The sequence below is a fragment of the Chaetura pelagica genome, unplaced genomic scaffold (genome assembly GCF_000747805.2).
Source record: "Chaetura pelagica isolate M959 unplaced genomic scaffold, ChaPel_1.0 scaffold27, whole genome shotgun sequence".
NCBI lineage: Eukaryota > Metazoa > Chordata > Aves > Apodiformes > Apodidae > Chaetura > Chaetura pelagica.
In genome coordinates, this window is record NW_009954020.1 from 2,644,544 (window position 1) to 2,659,835 (window position 15,292).

The following is a 15,292-nucleotide window of genomic DNA, read 5'->3' on the forward strand; positions in this document are numbered from 1 at the left end:
TTCCTGCTAACAGGAACACTACAATGCAGGTTTGCTGAGGGTTTATTGTTACTTATGTAACAACATAAAAGACATATCTATCTAGAATGAGGAGCCTTGGGATTACAGTTTGAAAGATTTTGAGCTGGAAGTCATTCTTTTCAGTTTTTAATCCAGTGTTTCAACATAAAATGATGACTTCTACTGGCCTGCAAGATGCAGTAACTCAGAAGCTTCTCCATGAACTCTTCTCTCACTGCAGGTGCAGGAGCTTTTCTAGGGGGTCTGTGACTGACAGCAAACTGCAGCAATCATTCACTTTCCTAATTTTAATCTGCTGCTGCATCTGAGTCAGGACATGCTTTGGCTCAAGGTATGGAGTTACAATAAAAGGATTTCTGCTCTTTCCTACATGTTCAAGGCCAAAATTCACCTGCTACCAATGCTGGAGGTGGCTAAAATTTCCAGATGCCTTGTTAATGCCACTGAGCTTGCTCATGATTGCTTAGCCTGTGCAGTGCCATGCTTGTATAGCACTTAAGGTTCATGTGGATTCACAAACTAGGTAACTCCCACCCTGGCAGTCTTTGAAGAGGAGCAGGTTAGCTCATGACGGCAGTGGCAGTAGGAGGAAGTAATCTCTTCCCAACAATTCAGTACTACGCCACTTGCCTGGATGATAAGAAAACTTGTGACAGGTTTTTCTTTTCAGTTAAAGGAGGTTTGAACACCCATAAATCATAGGAGAACAGCAAGTGTCAATCTGTTTCCAGCTTTCTATATTGCAGCTGTCATGTGTTTAAAAACCAAAAAGATAACTTTTCATCAGGCCAGGTACTGGAATCCAGGCCTGACCTCTGACCAAAACCTTTCAAATGTTGCTACAATTCTCATGCCTTTCCCTCTACACTGTAAATAGACATGCAAAAGGAAATAGCTTCAGCAGAGTCTATGAAACTATTTATCCTTTAATTGCTATTGTCCTTCATTGTGGGTGACCCACTGATAGCAGTTTAGTTTTGAGTATTTAACATTTTTTTACCTAAGAGGCTGAAGTACTTTATGTGTTTTTGAAACTGCAACTTAGCTGGAGAGCATGATAAATACATAATTTCCACTTGAGATCTTGCAGGGTGACCATTCTGCTGTAATCTTTAGTGACTGAGGAGCATTAGGATAGAAAATTCCTTCATTCTGTTTGTTTGTAAATTCCCCAAAGTGATGGGAACTTTCCCATCTGTCTCAGCAGGGATAGGACCAAGGCCTGAAACCTAATGCAGCTTTTTTAGTACTGTCAGAGTGATTGACTATCCTGCTGATCCATCTTCGTCATTCACCTTCATGTTTATCATAAAGAAATATTTGCACATGGTGAATCAACACAGACTTGATCCTTTACACTGCAACATTGCTCTGTGCAGAACTGTTGAGTAATAACATGAAACAGAACTTTAAATTCACCCCAGAACAACCTGAATGCTAAGCCAAGGCATGGATCAGGAGAAATCTAGACCATGATCAATCATAACTGACAATAAAGCTGTTTACATACAACCAGCAAGCAAAACTACATTTGGTACAATTAGCATTTTAGATGTGTTGTTAAATAGGAAAAAAAAGCAAGCAATTAGGAAATGAATTGGTTAATACTTTCAAATGACTACCTGTGGTGTTAGTAGCACGTTTTGGTTAACAGGTCATGAATCCACAAAGAAACATTTATCCTGCATCCTCTAATAACTGCATTAAAACAAGGCTATAATAATGGCAGTTACATACCTGGCAGTGCCATCCAATTGCTCTTTCCTTTTATAGAAGAGAGGAAGCATCACAAGAAAGCAAGGAGAGAAGAATTGCATAACAAATTCAGCAGAATTTTTTAAAACAGAAATTTTGAAACTAGTGCTAATGGCTTATCCCTCTTTTGTTCTGTGACTGTAACTGACAGCAGAATAAAAGCTCCTTTTCCAGCTAGCCATAAAACAAAGAAAGTGATATAGGTACCTGAAACCAATCTGTGCTGCTAGAACAGGCAATCTAGCTTTTGGTGAGAAGTGAGCGCCCCTGCCCTCTCTCCCAGGACTTCATTTGCAAAACACTTATTGAATTTCAGGTTGCATTTGAATCACAGAAGAAACTGTGTATCATGACTTCAAGCTTGTTCACTGTAATGAGTCTAGACTCTAGGCAAGCCGGAGAATTAGTCTCTGAACAAAACTGGAGGTCAAGAAACCCTCTAGAAATTACTCTGTAATGGATAACATGGGAGCAGAGAGTGAGAAGGGATAAAGAAAAGGAAAGTATTGTACCGAGCCTTAACTAAACACTTGTGGTGTTTTTCTGTGACATTTCCTTTTAAACTAAACTAAAATCAATTCTGAAGTAATGTATTGTGAATAAAACAAAGGAGTTAGTATTTGTAATTTGCCCTTTGTGAAAGATGAAGCCTGGAATGTGTCTTCGAGTCAGGTTCAAGCAACATCTGGAGTTGCAGTGAGCACAGCTTTTGTGTGGAAACCTCTGTTTGAGCTGAGCAGTAATTTAAGGGCACTTTTCATCAGAATGAGGCATTACAGCAAATCCAGAATGAAAGTTTAAAGCATAAACTTGGATAAGTAATGTCTGTTATTAACAGCTGGTAGTATATAACTAAAACTCTTCGTTGTCATAGGGCCAACACTATAAAATGTTAAGAATTGAAGAGGAGGAACATGCCTGTTAGATGGGCAAGAATAGTGATGATCAGACAGACATATGGGTGTCCATTAAGTGCCTTTATGTAAGGAATGTCTGCCACAGAACTCAGAAGTGGTGATTAACATAAAATTATGCCCCAATTTCCTCAAAGAGTCTCCTTGTGAACCTTCAGTTAAGAGTTTCAGTGGCAGACAGTTTTAAACATGCATTGGCTGTTCTCCACTGAATTATCCCCTGGAGCAATAGGCGTTGCCAAAAGATGAGCTTTTAACAAGCACTAATCATGTTCACATCCTATGGCCACCTCTGTGAACAGCACAGTTCTGAAATACAAGGCTAAAACTTTATCAGGATCAAAAATAAAGAAATTTAGACTTTCAGGGCAATAAACTCCAGTCTTTCAAAGTTGATGGTGAGGCAGCCTTCTCTTTTGTTTAATGGCAGCATGACAGCCATTGAGGGAGGTACCTGTGTGCCTTTAATATATCCTACCAGGGGAAGGCAGAAGAAATGGATCCAGAAGCCAAAACCCGTGCTTTTCTGTCTCAGCCATTAAATTAACAGGCAACTCTGTTACCTACAAAAGCTTCTTATAAAGTCTATGTTTCCTGTCCTGACTTCATAATTATGAGGGAGAGATGGACAATGCACTTACCTGAAAAATGGAAATGATACAATTGATTCATAAAACCTCCAGGTAGCAACTAGATCAATCCTGTTGGGGTTAGTAGCATAGTATCTCCAAGCAGCCTGAAATACAAGGAAGAGGAAATAATTAGGTAAAGCTATTCCCCAGGCTGATAACAGGAATATTGTTTCAAAGAACATAACAATGCACCTGAGTCACTATCTGGAAATTAATTACTAATCAGCCATGCCTAATGAGTCTCACTATACAGCAAAATTATTGACACTGGGTTACTGTGATCTAGGAGAGCTGTTAAAAGAGACAGAACATGAGAGAAAACCACCAAAAGGATATGAGAGAGAACCACTCACATCAACAAGACATTACATTTGACTAAACTGGTTTTATTCTTCTGTCTAAATTGTCTAAAAGAGCTTCAAGCACTGCTGGATTTGCCCTGTAGTTCTGGAAGTGCTTAAGCTAGTTTAGCATCTAGTGGATCATCAGAGCTCCAATTAAAATTCTCTAAGCACACACCTAAAAAATACTGTAGCTAAATTAGCTACCTGCTAAGTGCAGATACTTTAATTTAAAAGGCGAATTCAATTCACCACTCATGCCTGCAGCTCCTTCTGTTTGCTAAAGAGTGTTTTTAATGAGAACAGCATAGTATGCCACTTAAGACTGTTTCTCCTGAGAACTGGTTTGATCCTGAGCAGCCCTAAGCACCAACACTTCCATCTGATACCACAAAAACTTTCTCTGTCTCCCTGGAAATAATGTCATTTACTTTACTGCCATTAGGGTGTTTTCCACACCTACTAAGAGTAACTCCTGTCAAATTTGTCAGCCCCCAGACTAGTAATTTTAAACTTAATTTTCTGAATTTTCAACAAAGGCCATAACTGATGTCCAAGTGAGTTAAGAAGTCTCTTCCTTTTGAATATTCTCATAATCCAGTGACATAACAGGAGATTCAGGGTGTGCTTCAGGTTTTAAAAACTACAGATACTGTTTACATCATTTGCCTTGATTCAAAATATCATTGTCTCTTGTGTTATTTCTATTGCTGTTTTCACATCAATAAAAACATGACTTTGCACATAAAAGGTTAGACAGGGCTTTGTGCAACCTGCTCTAGTGGAAGCTGTCCCTGCCTTTGCAGGAGGGCTGGAACTAGATGACCTTCCAGGTCCCTTCCAACCCAAACCATTTTATGATTCTATGAAGAGCTCTCACTCAAGGCAACTGACAAAACCTGGGTTTTGGAAAGAATTATTTTTCCCACAGCTTGTTTTCTGTGGATTTGTGGCACTGATGCACAAGTTGGTTGGTTTCCAGAAGCTAGAAGATGAGACCCTTTCTTCTAAAAATATTGTTCTTCTGAAAGATATGCTGTGAAATGAAGGATTCCTCCAAAACTGCAAGGGCTACTGGATTATCTAGCTCAATGTGAAAAAAACTTGACACATTTATAAACACAGCCTCTCACTTCCTGCAATGAGAAATCAGAATTTAGGCAGGGGGGAAGTAAGCAGTGGTCCTTGTTAACATGATGTAGCAATCTTTGTATACAACACTTTTTACACAAGGCTTTAAGTGATTACAAACCTGAATGAGTTCAGCTGCTGGCTTTCTTCTTTTCTCAAAATGTTTTTGACGATGTTGCTCTTGGACCTTCAGTGCCAGCCCCGAGCCCAAAATGCCCTGAAAGCAGTGAGTGATATAAGATTTTAGACATTTCTTCCTCAGAAAACAAGTATTAGTAATGACAGGAAACAGGTCTGTAGGTGGAGATGGATAGGGCTGCATGGGACATTTGTGCAGGACGGCATCCCTTTCCCACTGCTTTAACACATTTGAAGGTCCTAAGCAGGCTTCTTGAATGTCTGCTGCCTTTGTAGAGTGAAACTGCTTGTATGATAAAAGAGCTATGCTAACCATACTCTGGATTTGGGTGTGTGTGACTGCTCATCCCTCATGAAAGTCTTTCCAAGTCAAGATCTAAATGAAAAATATCCTAACATTTGGAATTGGGATGGTTTGCAGACAAAGCAAATACTTGGCCTATGTAACACAAGAGGATAAATTTACTTTCAAAAGCAATTTAGAGATAATTTCTTAAGCAGCCAGAGTAGGATTTACCTGGCTAGATAAAAAATACTTGTACTGTCACCTGATAACTAAATTCCCTTTAATCTTTGTGAGTAGAAACAGCACGTCTGTGGTGGTGTCAGAGCTCTCTGGGAAGGAACAAGTGAGACAAAATGCTCCGCAGAGCTGCACTGATTACAAAAGACGACCACTGGTCTGTGATGACCACTCAGATGTAGATCTCTAGCTTGCAAGTGTTTAGGTAAGAAGGGTCCAACCACAATTATTAAAACAAGAGTCTCCATATACTTTGAAAATACATCTTGAGTGACTATGTCAATACCTCTAAACTAACCTGGGCCAAGGTACAGGTTCATGAACTGCCTTGGTATTTCTAAGGCTGTTCACTTGCTGGATTAATTTTGTCTTGTGCCAATGAGCAGTGTCTCAGATACATGGTTCAAGGAATAAAGGGGTAACATACTATTACAAACAAGCTCTGTGCACAGAGGGGGAGAAACCAGTTTGATTTACTGATATAGACCAGCTCAAGTGTCTGTATCACTTCCTTAAAAGGGATTTTGATTCCAGTGACAATTTTGATCACTTTATCTTCTTTTTGTAAGTGCACAGGGCTAGGCTGTGCCTAACAGAGGGGGAAGGTACTTACTGCAGGAAGAGCAAAGAAGGAGACTCCAATGAGAGAGAATGTGGCTGCAATCAGTCGTCCCTCCCATGTTTTGGGGGTCTTGTCACCATACCCAATGGTAGCGAGGGTGATCTGTGGGTAGAGTCATCAGGACTTCCCATCAGAAAAACAAAGCAAACAGCACTGTCACCAGGAAAACTACATAACTCACTTAGCTCTATGGGTGCTCATGCACAGCTTCTTAAAATAGGAATTTGATGATGGTCAAACTAATTTTTTAAGGTTTTTTTTAAAGTTTATTTTATTTTATTTTTTATTATGGCATCATAGCCCAGAGGCACTGCACCAGGGAGAATGGATTTAGTCTTAAAGTAGCTGCCTCTGTAGGATTAGCACAGAGTGAGTCTCCTGCCCACCATCAGTGCATAGTTAGGAATGGGACTTGACAGTTTACAGCTTGCAGAGCTTTAACAACCATGGCTACCTCTCCCTGAAGTTTCAGTTTCTGTAAAAAAAAAAAAAGGCAGACTGTGAAAACTTGCTCCTTTCCAGCACAGTTGCTAATTGCCAGCTGTGTACCTTTTCTTACTAGTGTGACTTTACCGAAATGTCCTGGATATGTAAGGATATGAAAATATCCAGGAGTCGTATGCAACACTTGGCATATTTTGATTAATTTTGTTGGTAAGGGATCTTGCCTTTTATGAGTGAACCACAGAAAATAAAAAAAATGTGCTGTTGAATTTTAGTCACAGCATGATATAGACTCCCCTAATTATTGGCAGCAAAGCAATGTGAATTCCCTCTACCAGGTGGCAAGATCATTTTGTGATCAAATGATCAGTGATGCAAACCAATGCTCTCCTCTTCATTAGAAGAGACAAGAACTTGCTCAGTATTCTACCACCAACAGCATTTCCTGAGTGACTCTTGGGGAACGCAAATAAGACACAAAAGAAGTGTTGAGTTATCTTTTCCAGAGATATTCTGGACTTGATAAATTTCATCCAATTAATAATTGCCCAATGCTCTAATCTATCTACGTCCTCTGCAAAGTGTCTTGGCCCTCAAGAGTCAACAGTATCTCCCAGTTCTGTCAGCTCTGGTTTTGCCATTTTCTGAGGGATGTAGCACTGACAGGCACTATGCCATGCACTAGGTCTCCCATAGGCGTAGGCAGTGCAGTGACACCCAAAGAAACACTCCTCTAACAGAGAGGTTTCCCAGAAGCCATGAGCACAGACTTATTTCTGAAAGGGTTAAGCACCTAAGGGCCTTTGACTGAAAATCAACAGGGATATCAGTTTTGTTGTAGAAGCATCCCTACCTTGGCCAGGTTTCGGCAGCAATATGCTCCTCACCCAAATCTAGCAGCACTTATACTGTAATCCTTAGCATCAGTACTTTATATCTACTTGGATATACATTTTTAAGAAAGAGGCAAGGTCTTTTTATAGTGACTTACCAGCCCCCACCACAGTGCATCTGCATAAGTTTCAAACTCTTCCTTCATCTCCACCCCGTTAGCATCCTTCTCAGGAACATCTTTTTCAACCAGATAAACAAGAAACGAGGATAGGATGAGTGTCAGGAACCCAATGTACCAAGCAGTGATCAGTTCCTGCAAATAAAACAAACGGACAATGGAGGGGCTGAAAACAGTCTCAATACCCACAGCGTCAGGGTAGGCATCAAGTGAAGTGAGAAGTACTGAGGGTAACAGCAGAGCTGTCACTGCAGGCTTGGTCACCAGCCCACCTCAGCACTTAGTGGGAAATAATGCAGAGATTTATAGGAATTAGCTCTTATATGGCATCTTCCTTGGGAACATCTTGGAGCAATCTGCAGTTGTAGTTCTGCATAAAGCTGGGTTACAGGCTTAGCTACACATGGCACTGGTGCTGCAGGGCTCTGTCCCTGACCTAAAAATCCTGCTGCCCATGGGCTTGGTCAGTCTCGGCAGGCAAACCAACAGCCCTCTCCACTTCCTGACCTCAGAGAGTCAAGGCTGAAGCAGGATGCAGTTTCTTCTCTTTAGGCATATCAAAGCAGGCTCTGAGGTATGATTTCACCATCAGTTGATGCAATAAGAACAGACCTTGAAAATTGTCTGTGTGCAAACAAACCTGAGCTTCCTTGTTTTAGAGAGAGTGACAAGAGTGGAGTGTGTGGCTGATCCCACTGAGGTGGGAGATGCAGCAACACAAGTTCAAATCCCAGAAACCTTTTTTTTTTTGTGAAGGTCATCACAAGTGGGCAATAAATAAATAAATCAGTATTTCTTTTGTTTTCTGAGAACTGCATTTGAAATAATAAAAATAAAAAGTCGTAGCTGAGAATTTAATAATTGAGCATTGAGACAAGCCAATTTTCTTGACTTATTTCTAGTGTGCAACCACAGAAGGAATTTTGATGGCTAAGTTTATGATAAAAATTGTTTCATTAGTGTCTCCAGTGAAGCAAAATTCTTGTAACCACTTCTTATATTCAACAGCCAGCTGAGTCCAAAGGGTGGTGGTTGGGAATCACATAGGAACATTTCAATAAATTCCCACACAATAAAGCCTTAAACAATTTTGAAACAATGATGTCTTTGGTGAAAAGACTTCTTTCATAATCTCAGTTTCCTAAGAAACATTTTTACATGTATTTATGTGCCACCTGTCTTGTAGCAAGTTTACATGGGGAAGAAACAGAAGTTGGTATGAAATGAAGCAGGGTGGTTATCCCTACCAGCCCCTAAAAAGAAGCAATGTCTAATTATGTTGTGCCAGCTGGCATTTTAATTTTCAAAAAATCCCTAAAATGTCAGGAATGTCATTCATGGATAAGAAAAAGCAGTATGTAGCACAGTGCATATGCATTTTTTCTCCACCCTATGCAAATGAGAAATCTCATCTAGAGGATTTTTATGCAGATTTTTTTTAAAACTTGTAATAGTGTTTGGTGGAAATGCAAGACCACAATGTATCAGTCTGTTGTGAGACAGGATGTGTCTGACTATAACATCAAGTTAGACTGAACAAAGATGATCTTAGAAATGTTGTTTGTCTGTTCACACTATGTGCATCTCTGTATTGCTTGACCCATGCTTCCAAGGAGAAATTATACTGGCAGCTCCTTCTGAAACCACACTTCTGCTAACCAGTCTCTTTCCATCCCTCCATAGTCCTGCTCCATCTGTTGATCAGACAAGCTGAGAAGCCACTACAAACATGTTGCATGTCTGTCAAAGATTTCAGCATACTTCACCATTAAAGGGATGTCCCTGCTCACATTCAGTGCAAAAGCAAAACTTCTGTTGCAATGAGTGTAAGAATGTGTGAGAATCAACACTCTCTCTTGTCACTTCTCAGCCCCACTATTGAGCAGAGAAGGGTAAAACAAGAGGTATAAATGGTTCAGAGAATGGAAGAGGGAATAAAGCTGAAGGGACAAAAATATTGCTTGGACTACTACACATAATCCCAAGGCAGTGCTGTACTTGTGCATCCCCTCTTTAACTTCTCTCCCCCAAGGCCCAGCTAAGCCCTGCAAGCTCCTCATTTACTTTGCTATGTGCACAAATGGCCGATCCCAAAAGTTTCCAGGTACCGCCCCGCCTGTCCATTCGGAGCATCCGTAGAATCTGAAGGAAGCGAAGGCTTCTGAGAGATGTGGCCAGAACATTGCCCTGGTTCCCAACAGCAACCACTGGCACTGAAGCAATCAGCACAAAGATATCTGCAGAGAGAAAAGAACAAAAGTCTGCCAACAAAAGCAGCCCCATCACCTTCTTCTTAATCCCATCTGGTTGTGCTGCAAATTTCCCGAGGCAAATTTTAAAGCTGCCTGAAAATGTTTTCTCTTGCCAATTCAACAGATATCTGCACCTGCCACACAGTCAGCATCATGCACAGAACCCACCAGAAAGCCTCATAATCTATTTACAGTTTAATGCACTGGACTTGAGACACTGTCTGAGCTAGCTCAAGTACACACAGAAACAGTGTCTGAGTGCTGACAGGAAAAAACAACCTTAAATTCATCTGTCCCATGGGAACATCTCAGTCTACAGGTCAGCAGATAAGTTCAGGTTTTGATAGTGTATCTTGTATTTTGTCCTTTTGGCTGTGTTTTGCCATTAAAATTTCAAAGCCAGTTCTGTTTTTTGTAAGTGCTCAACAGAGCCAATGTGCTGATCAACTGAAGAGGTTTGAAATGCAAATCCCATTGCTTCCTCTTGTTTTATTTCTTTTTATTTCTTTTCCTTCTTCCCTTCCCCATCCTACCCTCCACCCCCTCCTTTTTGAGCCTATAAATATGTATATACCAGAAAAAAGAGACACCAAAAGGCTTCATACATTCTCTGGGCACTCAGTCTTTGAATTACCTTCAGATTGTATTTCTATCAAAAAAAAAAAAAAAAAGTGACACTCTATGGATTTCAGTTTTATTCACTTTCAATCATTCTCAAAACAAACTTGTGCTGGTGACAACCAAGAAATGATATTAATAAATCAAGTGGGATGTTTTCTGTTCTTTACCCAGATATGAATGAAGATTCATTCTTAGAAGTGAGATGACACTTCTGCAGTGAAGGCATGAGACAGTAGCAGTCCCACTTGCTCACACCATGCTCTGCTGGCTTCACAGTGCTATCAGAAGTATAAGAAGTATATATACAACAGCAGCACCCAAAGGAGCAGTACTAATTGAAGACAACACAGACACATGAAGAAAATTTGCTCCACTTTGTCTACCATTTAGACGGAGAAGATGAACAAAAGGAGGGAGAGGGAAGGCAGAATGTATTCATAGAACTGCAGCAGCACAGCTCCTCAGAGTGCTGTGTGCTGTACAAATAAAGAGCAAAAATCTTGGCCAGAAGAGCATCAAAATGAATGAGGTACTCCTGGGAAACAGGGAATAAAAGTGGATGTGCATGACAGGTGCTCAGGGCAGACTGAGCTCCTAAATGTTGTTTAGTTGGTTTGTGGACATGATTGGGTGATTCAAACATGAATAATTAGTGGTTTTATGGTAGTTGTAGGCAACATCTTCGAAGCCTGAGAAATAACATGGGTGAAATCACAAAGATACTTGCTGGCAAATTCAGATCAACATTAAAAAAGCAAAACACAACATTTGAACATAAGAGAGAGCTGGAGAAAATGGCAGTGTTGGGATCTGAAGTAGTTTGAAACTGAAGACAGAGTATATTTTGGGATGAGCCTAAGAAAAAATGCAGTGGAACTCAGGACAAGAAAAAATTATTAAAAGAGTAGAAATATTTTTTTCCTCATTGATTAGACACTCAAGAGTCTCTAGAATTAATTATTATTGCTGAGTACTTCAAATCACTGTTCCAAATAGGACACAGATACTAGTACAAAGGGCAGATCTGATTTCAGTGCTCTTTGCACTGACACTCACTGATTCTTGGAAGTCCCCTCAACAAGGCTTAGAGGAAAAAGACATAACAGCTAAAACAGCAGTAGAGAGCATGTGCTTACCCAGCATGCACAAAGGCTTCCTGGCAAATTTGAGTCTCCCTCTCCATCCTTTGTAGCGACAGCAACACCCAGCAGCCCAGATTCTTAAGGCAAACTCTGCTCCAAAGATGAAAATGGCAAAAGTTTCCTGTATCAAAGAAATAAACTACATTGTCAGACTCATAACAAGTCTTGCAGTAATTCTGGACACAAGGATACAGTTGAAGGAAACAGATGAGGTATTGGGGTATGTGTGTGAGAGAGAGAGGGGAAAAAAGTGGGGAGGAAAATACAGGTTGATGAAAGAGGCAAAGTAGGACCTAGCTGCTCTGCTGAAAGGATGTGTCCCTGCTGTTGGATAAAGGTGAAGTGCTTACCCTGCCTTGATGGAAGAGCACAGACAGAGATGCTAGAATTGGTAGAATACTGTAGAATGAATCAAAATTGTTGAAAGATGGGGGAAAAAAAAAAAAAAAAGTTTTCAAAGGTGCTCAGGTCTGGTGTGGTCAATAGAAAATGTATTGACACTTCAATGGGAGAACTGTTTAGGCAAATGCTGAAAAGCTATTACTTAATCAAAAACGAGTGTTTTTCCACTCTCCTTACTTCCCTTTTACTTGGTGTTATCAATGGACTGGGAATTCTCCACCATGTAAGTGTGCAGTCACTGCTGCAGAACCAACAGAAGAAATCTGATTGCATGCAGAGGTGGGAACAAGATTCCATCACTCCTGATGGGGTTGATTTCAACTCAAGGACGTTACCAGGGTGATACAGCATTCAGTCTACTTACCAGCAAGAGAAGCCAGTCTCCTGAAACAGTTTCATACTCCTTGAAAGTTGTTAGGACAGCTAAGATCAAACAGCCCAAGACAATCAGAAACCTGGAAAGAAATAAGAGGGAAAACAACAGCTTTGTCACTCCTCTCTGTATTTGCATTGGAGATGCAGTCTGTAAAAACCTGGGTGGAGACCTTCAGGGGATGGCTACTTCCCATTGGTGAGCACTGAGGTGGGGTCTCAAGAAGGTGAAGAGTTCTCCACCTGGACAGTGGTTTCTGGCAGTCAAGAAATCACGGCAAGATCCTAAATCAGAATGGTTCTAGGACACGCATGCATTAATTAACTTATCTGCATTATTCAGAAAGAAATGGATGATACTGCATTTTGGGAAGGGATTGTATGGTATGACAGAGGACTGTAATGCTCTGGAGGTCTATTCCCAAGTGATGTGCTGTGTACTTCACAAAATGGCACTGCAGTTACAGTGGAATGAATCGACTTGACACATCCTGAGACCAGAGAAACAGCGAATGCTTCAATGCAATGCAGCACCAAGACAAACCCTCTCTTGAAAACTGCACTGCATTTATTTTTTCTTTCCCTTTCTGCACTCATTTCTATGCAGATGAAAAGATAAAGAGTTTTGAAAGAGAAACGATACAGAAGGTAAAGTTCTTCTCTCCAATAAACGCAGTGAGTGTGTGATAAATTACTACCCCTGTGCTATTGTCACTATATGAGAGTCCAGAACACAGAGATCTCACAGAAAATTTGACTCCCACTGCTGGTAAATCCAATTTAGTCCTGTCTGAAGTCACACTGATCTGCTTTGTCGAACTATTCCCAGGTTCAAGCTATTCAAAATCTTTTATACATTAAGAAGTAAGAAAAATCAAGGCAGTCTCCTAAGTGATTACTACAAAGCAGAGTGGGTGAAGCTCATACTCTTAATACTTCATGTACCCAAATCATGGGCATTTTAACATGCTCCCAAAACCTGATCCACAGGAGCAGAGGGGCAGATGGTCATGGAAATACTTCAGACCTTAGTGAATAAATTGGAAGGACAGCTCCATAAAGGCTCTGGACCCCTTGGTTTCATAGCCAGGGTACATCAAAGAAATGATAGGCACCAGGTACTGAAATCTTCCAGGGAAAAAAAAAGCTTGTTAAGAATCAAACTGCGTTTAGTGTGTACTACCTATTTTGAATTTCAATCTGATACCTAAAGTGTAATTTCATTTCTTGCTGAATAAAACTCTGCTTCATTTCACTGGGCAAAATAAGCAGAGTCCACAGCCTGCAGTGTGTGTAGGCAGCAAGCAAGGACCATGGGGAAGGGTGCTCAGCTCAGAAACGTGTCCTCTAACTCATCTTGGGATTTTGTTTCCCTCCTGTATACGGAAACCTAAGGCCAAGGGAGCATGTTCTGAGAACTTGCAACATTTTTGCAGCTGGAGTAAAAGGAGAGAGATGAGATCCAGACAGCACCTGATGCCTTTTGAGAAGGGATTTCCTCCAAACAGTTTCAAATGCCAACCGTGCAAGGAACAGGCAACAGTGAGGCACTTCACAGTAAACCCTGAAGGTTTCCTTTGCTGTGGTTTTCCTAGCATTAGTTAGTCAGACTGCAGCTCCCTATGCCAAGAAAATTTCAGATCAGCCATTCAGAGTAAGGTTACAATAGAAACAAATATGTTTCCTCATGCTAAATAATTCTGGATTTCTTTCCCAAGTTTGACCGTCTCCCACTCAGCAGCCATGCTCCATAGCAAGGGTTATGTGGTTGGTAGGAACCAGCTTTTGGGTCGAGAATTTGTCTTTTCCCATCTATGCATTATAACCACACTCCTGCTGCTAAATGCATTTGACAGTTAGTGATTCTGTGACATTCCTGCCATGTCCTCAAGCCTGATTTGTCACACCATACCTTGCTGTCCCCACCTTGCAATTATGAAGCCAGTGAGCCCCTGGCTTCTCAAGACGCACAATCCAGCTGCCCTGCATGTCTAATGAGCAAACTGATGAGAACCCAAGCCAGACAACATGATTCCTTCCATTAGCTATAAACCACCTATGAACTATTACAGTGGTACCTTCACTAATTTTCCATTTAAAGCGCTGACGTACTGATATTTGATGCTTTCTGTTACAGCTATTTCTTTATACCATGTGAAAATTTGGTCACCCCTCAACTCACAAGTATAATGTAAATGATTTAATGAAAGGCAAAACACCTTGGAAACAGTCCTAGAAAATTACATCATCAGCTCCTTAAGCTAAAGGTGTAACTTTACAGCAACATTCATCAGACCAGCACTGTCAATTAAAGATGATGTACTGATTTTTGCTTGAGAGGAAGAGAAAGTATCGAAATCATCATCTTTTGCTTAAAACCGCCTGCGGTTTTACCACTAGAGGGTACCAGTGCTCCATAAAGCAAGGGGATAGAGCTCTCATCCCTGCATTCTTTCCCAGTGAAATTCAATGCAGGTGATGTTCAGGTGATCGCACCCATGTATTTGATGTGCAAGAAAAGGAGTCTCACAGAGATGGAAAAGCTATTCCTTGCTCATTAAAAATACCCACAAATGTTGGCATTAAAGGACAAGAGGTGCTGCTTGCTTCACCACTCTGTGCAGCACAGCCCACGCTGCAAGTCCCACTGCTCCAAGCAAGAGCCCACCCATGGAAGCAATAGATCATGTAGGACATAATACCAGTAAAAACAAGGTGGGAGGGTGAGACTGCAGATCACAAGTCACCATCAATAATTTTGAGCGTGAATCCCAGCAGGGGCATGGTCTGAAACCCCAGTTGCACAAAGTATGTGAATGCAGCCCAGAAGAATGCCTCAGAGGTGCAACTGCTGAGCAGGAACTGCAGTCCCCAAAACCATACAGTCCTCAAAGCCAGACTTCTGTTCCTTCTTACAATACTCTGGGCTGTGCAGGGATGAAAAGCCTGTGTTGGGACACAGCTGTAATC

The 15,292-nt window shown here is 40.9% G+C and overlaps 1 protein-coding gene across 1 annotated transcript in view; it reads right to left on the reverse strand.

Moving 5' to 3' along the window:
- KCNQ3 (potassium voltage-gated channel, KQT-like subfamily, member 3) overlaps positions 1 to 14,311 on the reverse strand; it is a 34,025-nt gene extending 19,714 nt beyond the window's left edge. Inside the window, exons 1-9 of the mRNA XM_010002284.1 lie at positions 14,235 to 14,311; positions 12,315 to 12,405; positions 11,543 to 11,669; positions 9,598 to 9,770; positions 7,513 to 7,668; positions 6,069 to 6,179; positions 4,916 to 5,011; positions 3,332 to 3,426; positions 1,759 to 1,785 (exon numbers count right to left, since the gene is read on the reverse strand). Of these exons, the coding sequence (XP_010000586.1) occupies positions 1,759 to 1,785; positions 3,332 to 3,426; positions 4,916 to 5,011; positions 6,069 to 6,179; positions 7,513 to 7,668; positions 9,598 to 9,770; positions 11,543 to 11,669; positions 12,315 to 12,405; positions 14,235 to 14,311 (953 nt within the window). The remainder of the gene's footprint in view (positions 1 to 1,758; positions 1,786 to 3,331; positions 3,427 to 4,915; positions 5,012 to 6,068; positions 6,180 to 7,512; positions 7,669 to 9,597; positions 9,771 to 11,542; positions 11,670 to 12,314; positions 12,406 to 14,234) is intronic.
- Between the last annotated feature and the right edge of the window lie 981 nt (positions 14,312 to 15,292).